The sequence below is a fragment of the Oncorhynchus masou genome, chromosome 5, assembly GCF_036934945.1.
Source record: "Oncorhynchus masou masou isolate Uvic2021 chromosome 5, UVic_Omas_1.1, whole genome shotgun sequence".
NCBI classification, from domain to species: domain Eukaryota; kingdom Metazoa; phylum Chordata; class Actinopteri; order Salmoniformes; family Salmonidae; genus Oncorhynchus; species Oncorhynchus masou.
This window is the reverse complement of record NC_088216.1, coordinates 57,418,528-57,433,681: the sequence shown is the minus strand read 5'-3', so window position 1 is coordinate 57,433,681 and position 15,154 is coordinate 57,418,528. Positions and strand designations below refer to the sequence as shown.

The following is a 15,154-nucleotide window of genomic DNA, read 5'->3' as shown; positions in this document are numbered from 1 at the left end:
AGGACAGCCTCTACCTCTCTTCTCCTCTCTCTGTTTCTCTTCTCTTCTCTCTATTTCTCTTCTCTTTCTCTCTCTTTATCTGGCCTCACTCTCTACCCCTCCCTCTCTCTTCTTCCTCTCTCTCTCCCTTCTTCCTCTCGCTACACTATAGATATAAAAGTATGTGGACACCCCTTCAAATGAGTGGATTCGGCTATTTCAGTCACATCCATTGCTGACAGGTGTATAAAATCGAGCACACAGCCATGCAATCTCCACAGACAAACATTGACAGTAGAATGGCCTTACTGAAGAGCTCAGTGACTTTCAACGTGGCACCGTCATAGCATGCCACTTTTCCAACAAGTCAGTTTCTTCAAATTTCTACCCAGCTAGAGCTGCCCCAGTCAACTGTAATTGCTTTTATTGTCAAGTGGAAATGTCTAGGATCAACAATGGCTCAGCCGCGAAGTGGTAGGCCACACAAGCTCACAGACCCCCGAGTGCTAAAGCACGCAGCGCGTAAACATCGCCTGTCATTGGTTGCAACACTCACTACCGAGTTCCAAACTGCCTTTGGCAGCAACGTCAGCACAATAACTGTTCTTTGGGAGCTTCATGAAATTCGTTTCCATGGCCGAGCAGCCGCGGTTGGGGTGGTGTTGGAGGAGCAGTGGAAACCCATTCTCTGGAGTGATGAATCACGCTTCACCATCTGTCAGTCTGATGGACAAATCTGGGTTTGGAGGATGCCAGGAGAACGCTACATGCCCGAATGCATAGTGCAAACTATAACGTTTGGTGGAGGAGGAATAATGGTCTGGGGATGTTTTTCATGCTATGGGCATGGCCCTTTAGTTCCAGTGAAGGGAAATCCTAACTCTACAGCATACAGCGACATTCTAGACGATTCTGTGCTTCCAACTTTGTGGCAACAGTTTGGGGAGGCCCTTTCCTGTTTCAGCATGACAATGCCCCCGTGCACAAAGACAGGTCCATACAGAACTGGTGGCTGCGCTGGCTGCTGCTGTTGATCCTTCTCACTCATTAACTTGTAGAAACCAGTTTGAAAATGATTTCCATAAACCATTAATCAATGGAATTGATCAAATGGAATAGAGATGTGTGCTTGTGAGCGCAAAATAAAATCAGATTCTTCACACGGTATCATCAATAAGTTTTGAACATACTGTATAATCATTCTCACTGTAAAGTTTCACCAGAAAACCTGAGCACCTCTTTAGGAAATCTGACTCTTCCCTCTAATATTGCACTGGGGAACTTGCACAGCAACCTCAGGTTTTCTATTTCTGAAACCCACCAAGTGTAAATTCAATAATTGTTTTCTCTGCATGGGGAGAGTCATTTAGCTACTAAAGTCCAAACTAGCCATAGATGAATATCTTCTGCACCAACATAATCAATACACTACTGCTGTACCACTATTACGACATAACATTTCACCACCCTGGAGCTTTCTATTATTAATGCAATAATGAGTGCTGCACCACTCTAGCCTCTATTAGCTTTAGCACTATTTCAACTCCTGTACTTTTACTCTGTTTCTGTGTCAGGTTACTGTGTTTTGATACTGAGCCATGGACATGGTGCTCGGCTGTGCTTTTGTCTTTCGGCACTCTGTTCTTCCACTATGCTGGGTTTCTTGTCGGTGTGAAGAATACATAAGAGCTGAAAAAACTGTCAGAGCGCTGTTTGCTACGGTCATGTCTCTGTCTGAAATCTCCCTTTCCACACTCAAGCTGTGTGCTCCAGAGAGAACCTTGTTCCAAGTAATCTGCTCTATAGCAAACTCTTCCTATACAAATCCTCTCCTTGCCTGCTCCCTAATTTTCTTAATTAAATACAGAGCTCTCTCACGGAGGAGGAGTCTCCGCGTGCCGGGAATAGTATGAACTGCATGTCTAATATGTTTAAGTCAGCTAGGCTGCAGTACAAAGTGAATATGGAACTAGAAGTTAATCAATAATAGTGATTCAAGAAAGATAAACAGTGTGAAAGATTTTTGTTTCTCAATACATGGGAGTATTCTGCTTGAAGTATATTTGATTTCTGTCTACCAGACTGAAAGATCAGTAATTTGACCAAAAGTTAAGAGTTGCCTTTGAGCAAATAAATCTAATTGCTTGAGGAGTGAGGGATGGGTGGATCATGTCATTCCCCAAGGAACTGGCAACAATTTGTTATAGGTATCACTGGGCCTGAGAGCATTCACATCATTTGAGTGGTGAGGAAGCCTGACAATGACAAGTAAGTCAGATACATGGTTTTAATCATTGCCCACAACACCACTGTACCCGTGACATGGCCTCTGGGTTACGCTTTATCTCATCTGGGACTGTGTATGGATGAATAAAAACAAACATAAGATACATCCTGGGGCATGGGGAATTACACTTAAGATTCTTGATGGAGGAGAAACTAAATATTGATTGGCAGTTATTTACTATTGTTGAGAAATGTTTAGTGTTTAGTTTAGCAGAGAAGACTATCGTATAAATGTGTGTACCATTTTCTTGTGATGCTGAACTCAGACTTTTCCATTCCAAGTCATAGTAAGCTCAGTGATGTGTCAACTCGTACATGTTGATGTGTGGACATACTTAGGTGACACTTAATGGGTCTGCTACACAAGTCCCATGTCAATAGTATACCATCAAGCTGCCTGTCACAATCAGGTATGGCTCTGCATTAATTCATCAACACTGACAGCTGACTCAACAAATGAAATAGTTTGCGCCATCCAGCAGTTCAATTTTTCGGACCCAATATTATTTTCTCTCTATAATTTGAGTGTTTTTGAAAAAGTGAAATCTGTCAAATTTAGTCTGAGTGCTAAGACGTTGTAAACTAGATGCCTTTCCTGGACTTAATTAGTCGCAAAGAAAACAAGTCGCAAAGAAAACAGAACAGGAGCTGCCTCCACTATTCCAGCAACATTTTAACTTCAACATTTCAACATAATCAAGTCACCTATGCTTAGTCTAATACAGCGACAACTAAAAGATATCAAAAACAATTGTACAATCAACATAAGCTACAGTTGAGGTCGGAAGTTTACATACACTTAGGTTGGCGTCATTAAATCTTATTTTTCAACCACTCCACACATTTCTTGTTAACAAACTATAGTTTTGGCAAGTTGGTTAGGACATCTACTTTGTGCATCACACAAGTAATTTTTCCAACATTTTTTTACAGACAGATTATTTCACTTATGTATCAATGTATCACAATTCCAGTGGGTCAGAAGTTTACATACACTAAGTTGACTGTGTCTTTAAACAGCTTGGAAAATTCCAGAGAATGTCATGGCTTTAGAAGCTTCTGATTCACATCATTTGAGTCAATTGGAGGTGTACATGTGGATGTATTTCAAGTCCGACCTTCAAACTCAGTGCATCCTTGCTTGATATCATGTGAAAATAAAAAGAAATCAGCCAAGAACCCAGAAAAACAGGTGTAGACCTCCACAAGTCTGGTTCATCCTTGGGAGTAATTTCCAAATGCCTGAAGGTATCACGTTAATCTGTACAAACAATAGTATGCAAGTATAAACACCATGGGCCCACGCAGCCGTCATACCGCTCAGGAAGGAAACGTGTTCTGTCTCCTAGAGATGAATGGTACTTTGGTGCGAAAAGTGCAAGTCAATCCCAGAACAACAGCAAAGGACCTTGTGAAGATGCTGGAGGAAATAGGTACAAAAGTATCTATATCCACAGTAAAACGAGTCCTATATCGACATAACCTGAAAGGCCGCTCAGCAAGGAAGAAGCCACTGCTCCATAACCACGATGGCCATAATGACCATCGTTATGTTTGGAGGAAAATGGGGGAGGCTTGCAAGCCAAAGAACACCATCCCAACTGTGAAGCACGGGGGTGGCAGCATCATGTTGTGGGGGTGCTTTGCTGCAGGAGGAACTCGTGCACTTCACAAAATTGATGGCATGACGAGGGAGGAAAATTATGTGGATATATTGAAGCAACATCTCAAGACATCGGTCAGGAAGTTAAAGCTTGGTCGCAAATAGGTCTTCCAAATGAACAATGACCCCAAGCACACTTCCAAAGTTGTGGCAAAATGGCTTAAGGACAACAAAGTCAAGGTATTGGAGTGACCGTCACAAAGCCCTGACCTCAATCCTATAGAACATTTGTGGGCAGAACTGAAAAAGCATGTGCGAGCAAGGAGGCCTACAAACCTGACTCAGTTACACCAGCTCTGTCAGGAGGAATGGGCCAAAATTCACCCAACATATTGTGGGAAGCTTATGGAAGGCTACCTGAAACGTTGACCCAAATTAAACAATATGTATGTAAACTTCTGACTCACTGGGGATGTGATGAAAGAAATTAAAGCTGAAATAAATCATTCTCTCTACTATTATTCTGACATTTCACATTCTTAAAATAAAGTGGTGATCCTAACTGACCTAAAACAGGGAATTTTTACTTGGATTAAATGTCAGGAATTGTGAAAAACTGAGTTTAAATGTATTTAGCTAAGGTGTATGTAAACTTCCGACTTCAACTGTAAATATGATGTGGCTGTCCATGGTTCTGATTTCTGTGAGTGTGTGTGTGTGCATGCGTGTCCATGCAAGTAGAAAAACATTTTGACTCACCCTACTTGCAGAGAAACGAGAATCCTCCTCTTTTTCATCTTTCATCACTCTGTCATACAGTACACACTTGTATATTTTGTTGTTCTAGGCTACCTGGCTAAAATGCTTGCTCACTAGCCTAATTTCCTTTCAAGGGCATGGTTAGCTTGTGAACATTTGCCTTCTACATCTAGCTACATATTGAACTTCCATTTTCTCAGCCCAGGTGCACAATGTATGAATTTATGGTTGGATCATAATTACCGTTTTAATCATTGGCCATTACAGAACATTTAGTAAAAGTCCAAATTCTTATCTCTATCCATGACTAATTTAGGAATGGGTCAATTTGAGCTAATTAGCCACCAGAGGACAACAACACAATGAGATGCAGAACGAGTTTCTGTCAATGACGTATGCTCTTGATGCGATGTGATTGGAGTGAAGCCAAATACAAACGGGCTTCTCTCGACTTTCTTTTGGTGCGCCAGGACCATTCACAGTTGAGCTCAATCAGTTTAGCTCAATGCTGATTGGCTATTACTATTTTTATTTTTTTATCAAGGGTGGCCAAATGCTCCCTTCCCTTGTGTTCAATGCTCCCGAATGGCGCAGCGATCTAAGGCCCTGCATCTCAGTGCAAGAGGTGTCACTGCAGTACCTGGTTCAAATCAGGCTGTATCACACCCGGCCGTGATTGGGAGTCCCATAGGGTGGCGCACAATTGGCCCAATGTCGTCAGGGTTTTTCCAGGGTAAGCCGTCATTGTATATAAGAATTTGTTATACTGACTTGCCTAGTTAAATAAATGTAAAAACAAAAAAATGCAACGGGCGACAACAATGTCATACTCTTTTGGACCTGACAGCATCAGAAAGATGGCCTACACATACAGAGGGGCGCTGTTTCACGCGCTCAGAAGCCTTCTCAGGTGAGAAGCGAAAGATACATTATTTTATTTATTTTTCTTTTTTTCTCTGTCAATTTTCTGGGGAAGCCTGGCTTCCATGAATACACGCCAGTGCTTGTCTATGATTTCAGGGCTACATGCATCCCAATTAAAATCGTTGTTGCATTACAGTTGAGCAAACTACCCACTAGATACACACATGTTGAATCAACATTGTTTCCACGTCATTTGAATGAAATTACATTGAACCAACTTGTAATAGACATTGAATTGACTTCTGTGCCCAGTGGGTAAATGTTGTTGGTAGTGCTAATCTAGGAAGTTCTATTTTTAGATTAAAGTTAGACATAGATTTTGTACTTTCTGAATCTTGTGTCAGTTGGCACTTAAGTTGGTCCTCGAATTCTCCTAGGAGAAAAAACTGGCTGCTGCTAGCTGTCTGAACATGTGTTTAAAAAGCCTGTCGAGGTGGGTTAGGGAAGGAGAGGTTTTTGGAGAATGTTTCATGGCAATAATAACTAGGGCTCCCAGTCAGGGAATCTCTAGTCAGCCAGGCAGGAAGCCTCCAGGGAAACACACTTTTCAAATATTAAACAGACAACTACTCATATGTTATAAACAGTTTCTATAGCAACATGCATAAAACGTAAGAACTATTTTGAATATTATTTGACTGCCACCTTCTCTTGTTTAAAGAACAATATGTTTTAGTTACATATTACTGTAATAGTGTAGCAATAATTCCTGTGACGCATACCGTGGCAATACAAATCACCATATATGACATTCTGAGGTTTAGAGTCTAGATGGATGACTAGTTTGTATCTGGACAATTGAGGTCTTGGGTTCAATTCCAGCAGATTCTGATTTAGCTATTGTAGAATGTATTGTATAATATTAATGCATTCATTTGAATAAATATGAATAAATAAATATCCAAAAGGTTGCTGGATTGAATCCCAGATCAGACTTGGTGAAAAATATGCCGATGTGCCCTTGAGAAAGGCACTTAACACTAATTGTTCCTGTAAGTCACTCTGGATAAGAGCGTCTGCAAAACAGAAAAAGTAATAAAGAGTCCTGTGATTAAGACTCATTTAGGCACATCACAACAGATTTCCCTTGACATCTCCCAATGTTTGGCTTCATTTACGCTGCATTTTCAACTAGCAATAATTGTTAATTATTATGATATACAGAATTAATTAGATATCTCATAGAGGTCTTGGTCAAATAACCCTGATCATCTATATATGGCTGTGCATACTATTTCAACATAATTTCAGAACACCTAGAAATCTATTTTCTTATTCTTGACTTGTATCTTAAAATTGCACAAATTAAATGTCAAACAATGTATTGAATGCCTACGTAAATCATGATGTGCTATCAAATTTCATTAAAGGAAAGGTTTGCTGGAATTCAGGACATTATGCTATGAGAGTGAGACCCTGAATTAGAAGAGAATACATGTGGCGTGGCATATTCTTCGGCATGATCAGACCAGACTCCCCTTCTGTCTGTCTCTCTGTGTCTGTCACGCCCTGACCTTAGAGAGACTTTTTATTCTCTATTTTGGTTAGGTCAGGGTGTGACTAGGGTGCGTATTCTAGTTTTTTTATTTCTATGTTGGCCTGGTATGGTTCCCAATCAGAGGCAGCTGTCTATCGTTGTCTCTGATTGGGGATCATATTTAGGCAGCCTTTTCCCACCTGTTTGGTGTGGGATCTTGATTTTGTATTGTTGCTTTTTAGCCCTTCAAAGTTGCATGTTCGTTTTGTTACTCTTTATTTGTTTTGTTGCTGGTTCACATTAATTACTATGATGAACGCCTTCCACGCTGCACCTTGGTCCAATCTTTCCAACAACGATCGTTACAGTGTCTGTCTTTTTCTGTGTATTTCTTTATAGTTAAATGAAATCTATAAAGAATCTATATCTAAATGTAGTTCATATCGTGTGTTTCCATATCAAGCCAATGAATCATCTGATATTGCATGGCTCTATTGGTGGATGTTGTTGACAGTGTGGTAGATCAGATATGACATATCTGGGTAGTAGGCTATGTGGGCATCCCTGGAGCCCGTGGCATCCCCAGGATGTTGTCACACAATCAGCAGAAAGGAGATTTGTGAAATACACTGCTGGGACTCAGAGGGAGATGAGAGGCTACAGATTGGAGTGAGACTGATTGTCCCTGTTGGCCAAAATGCTAGTGAGACTACAGTATTCTGTATCAGATATGGCTCATGTCATCAACTTACGAAATTATGAGTTATAAAGAAATGACCCACACGCAATATCTGTTTTGATTCAATAAAATATCAGAGATACCATTAATGCAGTGAATTGTAATACATGTATAACAGATAGTACTAAACTTTACCAGTACTATTATGAGGGTGTAAAGCAGGCATCATCAACTAGATTTAGTTAAGAACTCAGGGGGGCAACTAATATGAGCCAAATTTGGCCTGTGGGCTGCCAGTTGGGGAACCCCGGTGTAAAGTCTAGGTACAGTAAATACCTACAGTATTGTTGAAATCTTGATCATGGTCTCATGGTACCTCTCTCCCTCTCCAGGTGGCCAACCTCCTTCGTCTTTTCCAGATTCCTCAGATCAGCTACGCCTCCACCAGCGCCAAGCTCAGTGACAAGAGCCGCTATGACTACTTTGCCCGCACGGTGCCCCCTGACTTCTATCAGGCCAAGGCCATGGCAGAGATCCTGCGCTACTTCAATTGGACCTACGTGTCCACCGTGGCATCGGAGGGCGACTACGGTGAGACAGGTATCGATGCCTTCCAGCAGGAAGCCCGCGCCAGCCAGATCTGCATCGCCACTTCAGCTAAGGTGAGCCGCTCGATGAACCGCTACAGCTACGACCAGGTGATCCGCTCACTACAGCAGAAGTCCAACGCCAAGGTGGTCATCCTCTTCACACGCAGTGAGGACGCCCGGGAACTGCTGGTAGCCGCCAACCGCATGAACGTGTCCTTCATCTGGGTGGCCAGCGACGGCTGGGGGAGACAAGATAGCGTGGTGAGAGGCAGCGAGGCTGTGGCAGATGGGGCCTTCACCATCGAGCTGGCCTCCTACCCAATCCTTCAGTTTGCTGAGTACTTCACAGGCCTGAACCCCTACAACAACACACGTAACCCCTGGTTCAGGGAGTTCTGGGAGAATCGTTTCCAGTGTAGCCTCCATGACCTGGGCTGTGGGAAGCACTCACTGCGCGATGGCCTGTTTGAGCCGGAGTCGAAGATCATGTTTGTGGTGAATGCTGTCTATGCCATGGCTCATGCCCTGCACAACATGAGGCAGACACTGTGTCCCAACTCCACCACCAAGGTCTGTGATGCTCTGAAGCCAGGCAATGGCAGGAGGTTCTACAGGGAGTATATTCTCAAGACCAAGTTTGATGGTGAGTTAAGAAGATTGATGTGTATGGCTATGACAAGGCTACATGACTATACTGTATACAGAGAAATGAGATGTTCTATATCCTAAAAAAATACTATATCTAGGATTGTTACCGTGACCATATTACCACCACACCGGCAGTCACGAGTCAAATTCCAAGTCAAATTCCACGTGACCGCTGGGTCATGCCGCGGTAACTGCGCTCTTATGATGCTGATGGTCATTAGTAACCTACCAAACAGCAGCAGGCTGCTGAGGGAAGGATGGCTCAAAATAATGGTCAGAACGGTGCAAATGAAATGGCGTGAAACACATGGAAAGCATACGTTTGCTATATTTGGTACCATTCCACTTTTGACGCTCCAGCCATTACCAGGAGCCTGTCCAACCCGATTAAGGTGCCACCAACCTCCTGCGACGCCAATACTCTGCACTCTATTGTCCCTCTAATCACTCTGTCATCAATGCAAATGAAATCGAAAATCAAATCAAACACTTCATGGGAGCCCTGCCATTCACAGTTTGAGAGGAATATGATCACCTGTTGGTCAGTGAGAGCCAGCTCCTTATAGCTGGTTGATGCATGGAAAGAAATGTGTTCCTTTAAGCCCATGTTGTACAACATTTCTATAGGCTATGCAATTGCGTGAGAAAACAGAGTTTTGATGGCATCTATTAAAAAGAGGAGGACCCAATCATATTTCTATAGGCTTACAATATTTATTTCACACACTTCCTAACATTAAGCACATTGCTTTGCTTTACACCTGGAGTAGCCTACCTGGCTGGCATGAAAATGAACCACCAGAAAAGCATCCTCCATTTGCTATTGAAATGCATACAGATGACATGTCTTTTTTCCACTACTCTTGTTCCGAAAGATGTATGATAATGGCCTTTCTAAATCAAAACTAATTTCACACATAAAAAATGTAGTATATGTAAAGACCAGATTAAATTGAGAATAGTCTGATGGGTGAGAATATTATCACTTGTGAATGATGCCCAGTGTGTGCAGTCTAAAAGGCAAGGAACAGTGTATGCTTTTTCAAATCAGTCGCATGTATCATGTAGCCAAGCCCATAGGCCTATATGTTTTAGAAAGCCCATAGGCTGTAAGCCTATACGTTTTGGAGAGTCCAGAGTCCATAGCCTACAGAGCCTAGAGAAACATGTTCTTATAAGCCCAGTTATTGCGGAATCGTGTGAGTTTTGACTGGATATTTTTTTAAAGAGGATCCCAGTTTTCTCGTTTAGCTATATTTATTGCTAAATTCTTAAAATTATGCACATGGTCCCTCTCCCTCATGGTTGAACATTGAAAAGCTTGAGGTAAATTATGAAACTGGGGCAGAATTGTTTTACAAATGGGACAGAAAATCTATAAAAACCATCACAGACAACCCTTTAATCATACATTCTGTCCTGGCATTGTGCAAACTGCATGAACTGTTCGGACGAGAGGGATTCCTTTCCCCCAAAACCCCTTTATAGAACAATAGATTGATTCCAATGTTTTTCCAGAATAGTAATTTTAGACCATGGTCTGATAAGGGGATCACTCTTCTGGAACATTGTTACGAGGAGGGAGTTCTTATGTCTTTTGATCAGCTGAAACAGAAATACCACTTGCCTAACAGGGACTTCTTTAGCTACCTACAACTACGAAACTTCTGTCAAGGGACAGTGGAACCTACCTAAGATGTCACCTATTGAACAACTCTGCCACGCAGACCAACTGCTGTTCAAGACCATTTCCCGTGTATACGATGCTCTTATGTCAGGACTAACACTGCCTGGGGTAGATAAACCCCGACTTAGATGGGAAAAAGATCTGGGTATTGATCTTGATGAGGGTCTATGGAGTGACCTATGCAGGGATGGTGTTACATCCACATTGAACTCCAGATACAGACTGATCCAGTTTAATTTCCTCCATCAGCTCTATATCACCCCATCTAGACTGCACAAGTTCAACCCAGATATCTCCTCCCTATGTTTTAGATGTGGCTCAGATGAAGGAACATTCCTCCATTCCACCTGGCAGTGTTCAAAACTACACAGTTTCTGGCAGGGGGTATGCGATACCATATCCTCAATTCACGGGGTTGCATTCCCTTTAGACCTAGAGGTCTGTCTACTGGGTAACTTTACTAACACCAATCTTAGGCAAAGCCATACTATAAAGCTAACAGAAATATTGCTAGCGATTAACAAGAAATGTATTGCCTTGAAATGGAAATTGGATTCCTCCCTGCCAGTTGCAATGTGGCTATCGGAAGTTAATAGTTGTATCCCTTTGAAGAAAATCACTTACTGCTTTTACAGAATTTGGGAACCTTTTATTGACTATATGGAGAATCTCCCCCCGCATCTCATTGATTGAATCTATATATAATCCTCACATAATGTTTCACACGTAATGTATAATATTTAGCCTACGGCAGGTGATCCAATGTCTCGTTATTATTTTTTTCTTATTGTATGTTTGTATATATAATTATCATTATTATTATTTTTTTGTTACGCTCGTCTGTTACTGTCACTTTGTCCCATCGTTGTCTAATATCTTTTCACTTTTGTTTTGAATGTTCTTAATGGAAAAAAAAAAAAAAATAATAATAATTATGCACATTAATCTGTTTTATGAACGGTGTAGCATACCTGGTATATTTAAAACGTAACCTCCATTCGCTATTCAAGTGCAGGCTACTGATGACGTCTGTTATTTTGTGGGTCATTCTAAATAAAAAATATTCCAAACATATACAGCATTAGTAGGATATACGTAAATAGCAGATAATAAATTGAGAGTAGTCTGATATGGGTGAGAATATTATCCAGTGCTTTGCCAAATTGTGAATGAGATACTGATGAAGTGTGTGCAGCCTGCCTTTAATGCAACTCAATTTCATTAGAGTTGCATCATGCAGCCTTAGAATATATTAGAAATCAAAACATATAGCCTAACGTTTGTATCACAACTAAATCTGCATGAATAACTCTAAATGAAGCATGAAGGGGGACCTGTTTCTTTGTCAACCACTCAACACAGAATAGCCGCATGTGTTCACTCCTTCGTTAATCGTTTGGATGAAATATCCTTTTTATGTTATTCAGCTATGTTCAATTGTATTGTTCTTACTATAAAATAATATAAAATAATGCCACGGGAATTATAAGCAAATCTCGCCTAATGAACTAGTGTAGCCTACAGCTATATGGCATAGCCAGATCAGGGCATAACATATTGATGGCTCAGAATATGCTATTCTGTTTTTCTGAAATAGGCTACATTTTCTTCATACCATAATGTTTCTTTAGACCTGCCTAAAATAAATCATGGATTTATTATGATAGTGTAGGTTATATTAAATGGATTTATTATGATAGTGTAGGCTATATTAAATGGGTTTATTGTGACAGTGTAGGCTATATTAAATGGGTTTATTAGACTTTTTAAAACTGTACATGTTCCAAAGGTCCGCTAAGTGTGGAAGCCGGAGATGCTAAACGTGTTTATGTTAAATAAAGGTCAATTACTGTGAGACCTGCAGTGATTTGCATGACAATCACCAGTGGCTGACAACATTTCATGACCTCCGTAGTCTAACTGTATCCTAAGAATGTGATTTCTCTTTAGATTATTGCCAGAGAACAAAAAGACCATATTCAATTCGGTTTTTTAGTACTTAATTTGGTCTACCTATATTATCCTTTTCTCTAATTATCCTCTTACCACATAATGTTGAAAATTAAAACTACACTGCATGATATCTTGCAATCATACTCTACCCATGAGTGCCCTGCTTGGTGACAAATTTGATTACATCAAATTAGATCCATTGTATCAATTCCTACCTAAACATAGGAACAGTGCTATGACTTATTCAAGTTGTTGTTTATAATACTGCTGAAGATAACAGCTTGCAACGATTCAATTTCCAAAGATGAAACATCCATGTCCAGCCTCACTCTCTGAGGCTCATTTTGTCACACATCTCATCTGCCTGGAGTGTGAGGACAGTGATTTGGCCCAGAACCTGGTTATCACAAATAGGAATTACTGTACATAAACACTTTCATCAGGAATCGACTCTCATTCATGTGGTGAGCAGAGATAGTTAGCAAGTGTAACAGATCATTTATTTAAAACCCTATAGCATCAACACATCTGTACAACACCACCAAGCCAAATGCTCTGACTATCTAATTACTAAACCATTGACTGAGTAAGTAGTCTTAAAGTATTGATGGAGTAAAAGGCAATAATATTTTCATGCATGAGTAATGGTGGGTGGTTTGAAGTCCATGAGGGTTGCTTTACCCAAGCAATCCATCTCAGCCGTTCATGGATTTTAGATGGATCCCCAGGGGATCTTGCTGTCAGAAGACATCAGATTGGACTACAAGACTACAATCGTCCAATGGCCTGAAGTGTATGGACATCTGTGGGGAGAAGGCAGTACAGCAGGGTCACAAATGATCCTTCATCCATAGTAAAGCCCTGTTTCCTCTAGTTAAAAGAAACGGGCCTATTCAGCTAAGAATGGTTCTAAAAAAATCCAATAAATACATTGATATTTCTATACATGGCTTGCAAATAGTTTTTCCATAGATAGACATTATGGATTTATTCATTTTCAATCTTTTTGACATGGTACAAAGTGATTGAAACGGTTTATTCCAGGGTGATGAAGTAATGGATAATTAACAAGAGGCTATGCGTTCTAGGGAAATAATAAACAACGTGGAAGGTGTATTCCATGACGCGCTAGGTGAGTGGAACTGACCTTCCAAGGAGTTGCATTATTTTCCAGAGAACACATGGAGCCCGATTTAATTATCCCTTTTATACCATGGCTATAATTAAGCAATACCGCCCTTGAACCCGGAGATTGTCGTGTGTTATACTACGGGTGAGTCTAATCCCGGATGCTGATTGGTTAAAACCGTATTCCAAAAAAAACACAAATTTGCACACATTTGCAACATTGTTTCAATAGTGAAATTCGATCTCTAGCTGTCCTATGGTAATGAACGTTTCGGGAGTCGGGATGAGACAGACAGGCTGGCAGCTTTTTAAACCAGTCGAAATCATGAATCAGCATAATTTTTATGGATATACTGTATTTTCTCATGTTTTGACCCAGTCGTTCATTCTAATCATTCTATTCATTCGACGTTGCTATGCTAAACAAATCATTGGCATGTAGTTAGCTGAGAGACAAGAATTAGAATAAAGAATTATACAATAAATATCCAATATTCCTACATAGGCAACAATTTATGGTTGGCGAGTCCGAGCGAACCAACCTTGCTGGCGATTTCTGGGAGAATAGTGAAGTTTCCGTTAATAGTGAAATTTCCGTTGATGGCACGCCATTAGAAGAACTCTCCATGGTCCTGGAACTGGTTAGTGACGGCCAGTGATTTCCTCTTCTTTGGCGGAGAATGGGACTTCCCTCTCACATCGTTGCCAGCTAAAATGGCGCGCCAGCACTTTATGTTTTCCATGTTAGGGGCTGCCAATAACTATTGAGTGAGCTCTCACACCGATGGCCCCTCACAGATATTTCCCTTGCCTCCAGGCCCGCATCGGATAACTTTTGCATTCTGAAGTTGCTACCCAAGTGGGCTGGTCGTTAGTTATTTTCTCATGTTTTGACCCAGTCGTTCATTCTAATCATTCTATTAATTCGACTTTGCTATATAATTGGCATGTAGCTATCTATCTCAGATTAAATGATGATGAGAGACAATAACTTCAACAAATAAGGATTTAATAAATATCCATTAGGCCTACATATGCTGCCTTGCGCCGGTTTCCCTTGTGAATTATTCGTTTCACGTTCATTGTTCAATCGTAGGCTGGCTAGCCTACTCGCACGGGAGAGATGACATTTGTAAAATGATACATTGTTGCACAGGTCATAGAGGAGGGAGACTGGTAGGTTTATAAAACCCCCAACTGTTGCAAACCAAATAGTAGCCACCCGAGTCATAGACTGTTCTCTCTGCTACCGCATGGTAAGTGGTACCGGAGCGCCAAGTCAAGGTCCAAAAGGCTTAAACAGTTAATCAAATTGCTACCTGGACTATTTGCAATGACCCCCCCTTTTTATGTTGCTGCTAATGTTTGTTATATGTTATCTATGCATAGTCACTTTACCCCTACATACATGTACATATTTACTCAATTACCTTGACTAACC

At 40.9% G+C, this 15,154-nt stretch overlaps 1 protein-coding gene and 1 long non-coding RNA gene across 2 annotated transcripts in view; one reads left to right on the top strand and one right to left on the bottom strand.

Moving 5' to 3' along the window:
* LOC135539934 (metabotropic glutamate receptor 2-like) overlaps positions 1 to 15,154 on the top strand; it is a 59,905-nt gene that overhangs the window by 33,724 nt on the left and 11,027 nt on the right. The window contains exon 2 of the mRNA XM_064966203.1: positions 8,100 to 8,940. Coding sequence (XP_064822275.1) covers positions 8,100 to 8,940 — 841 coding nt within the window. The remainder of the gene's footprint in view (positions 1 to 8,099; positions 8,941 to 15,154) is intronic.
* LOC135539935 (uncharacterized) lies at positions 13,049 to 14,512 on the bottom strand. Its single transcript, XR_010455682.1, has 2 exons — positions 14,256 to 14,512; positions 13,049 to 13,388 (listed from the first exon to the last, which is right to left on the bottom strand). It is a non-coding gene; the product is annotated as an uncharacterized LOC135539935 (long non-coding RNA).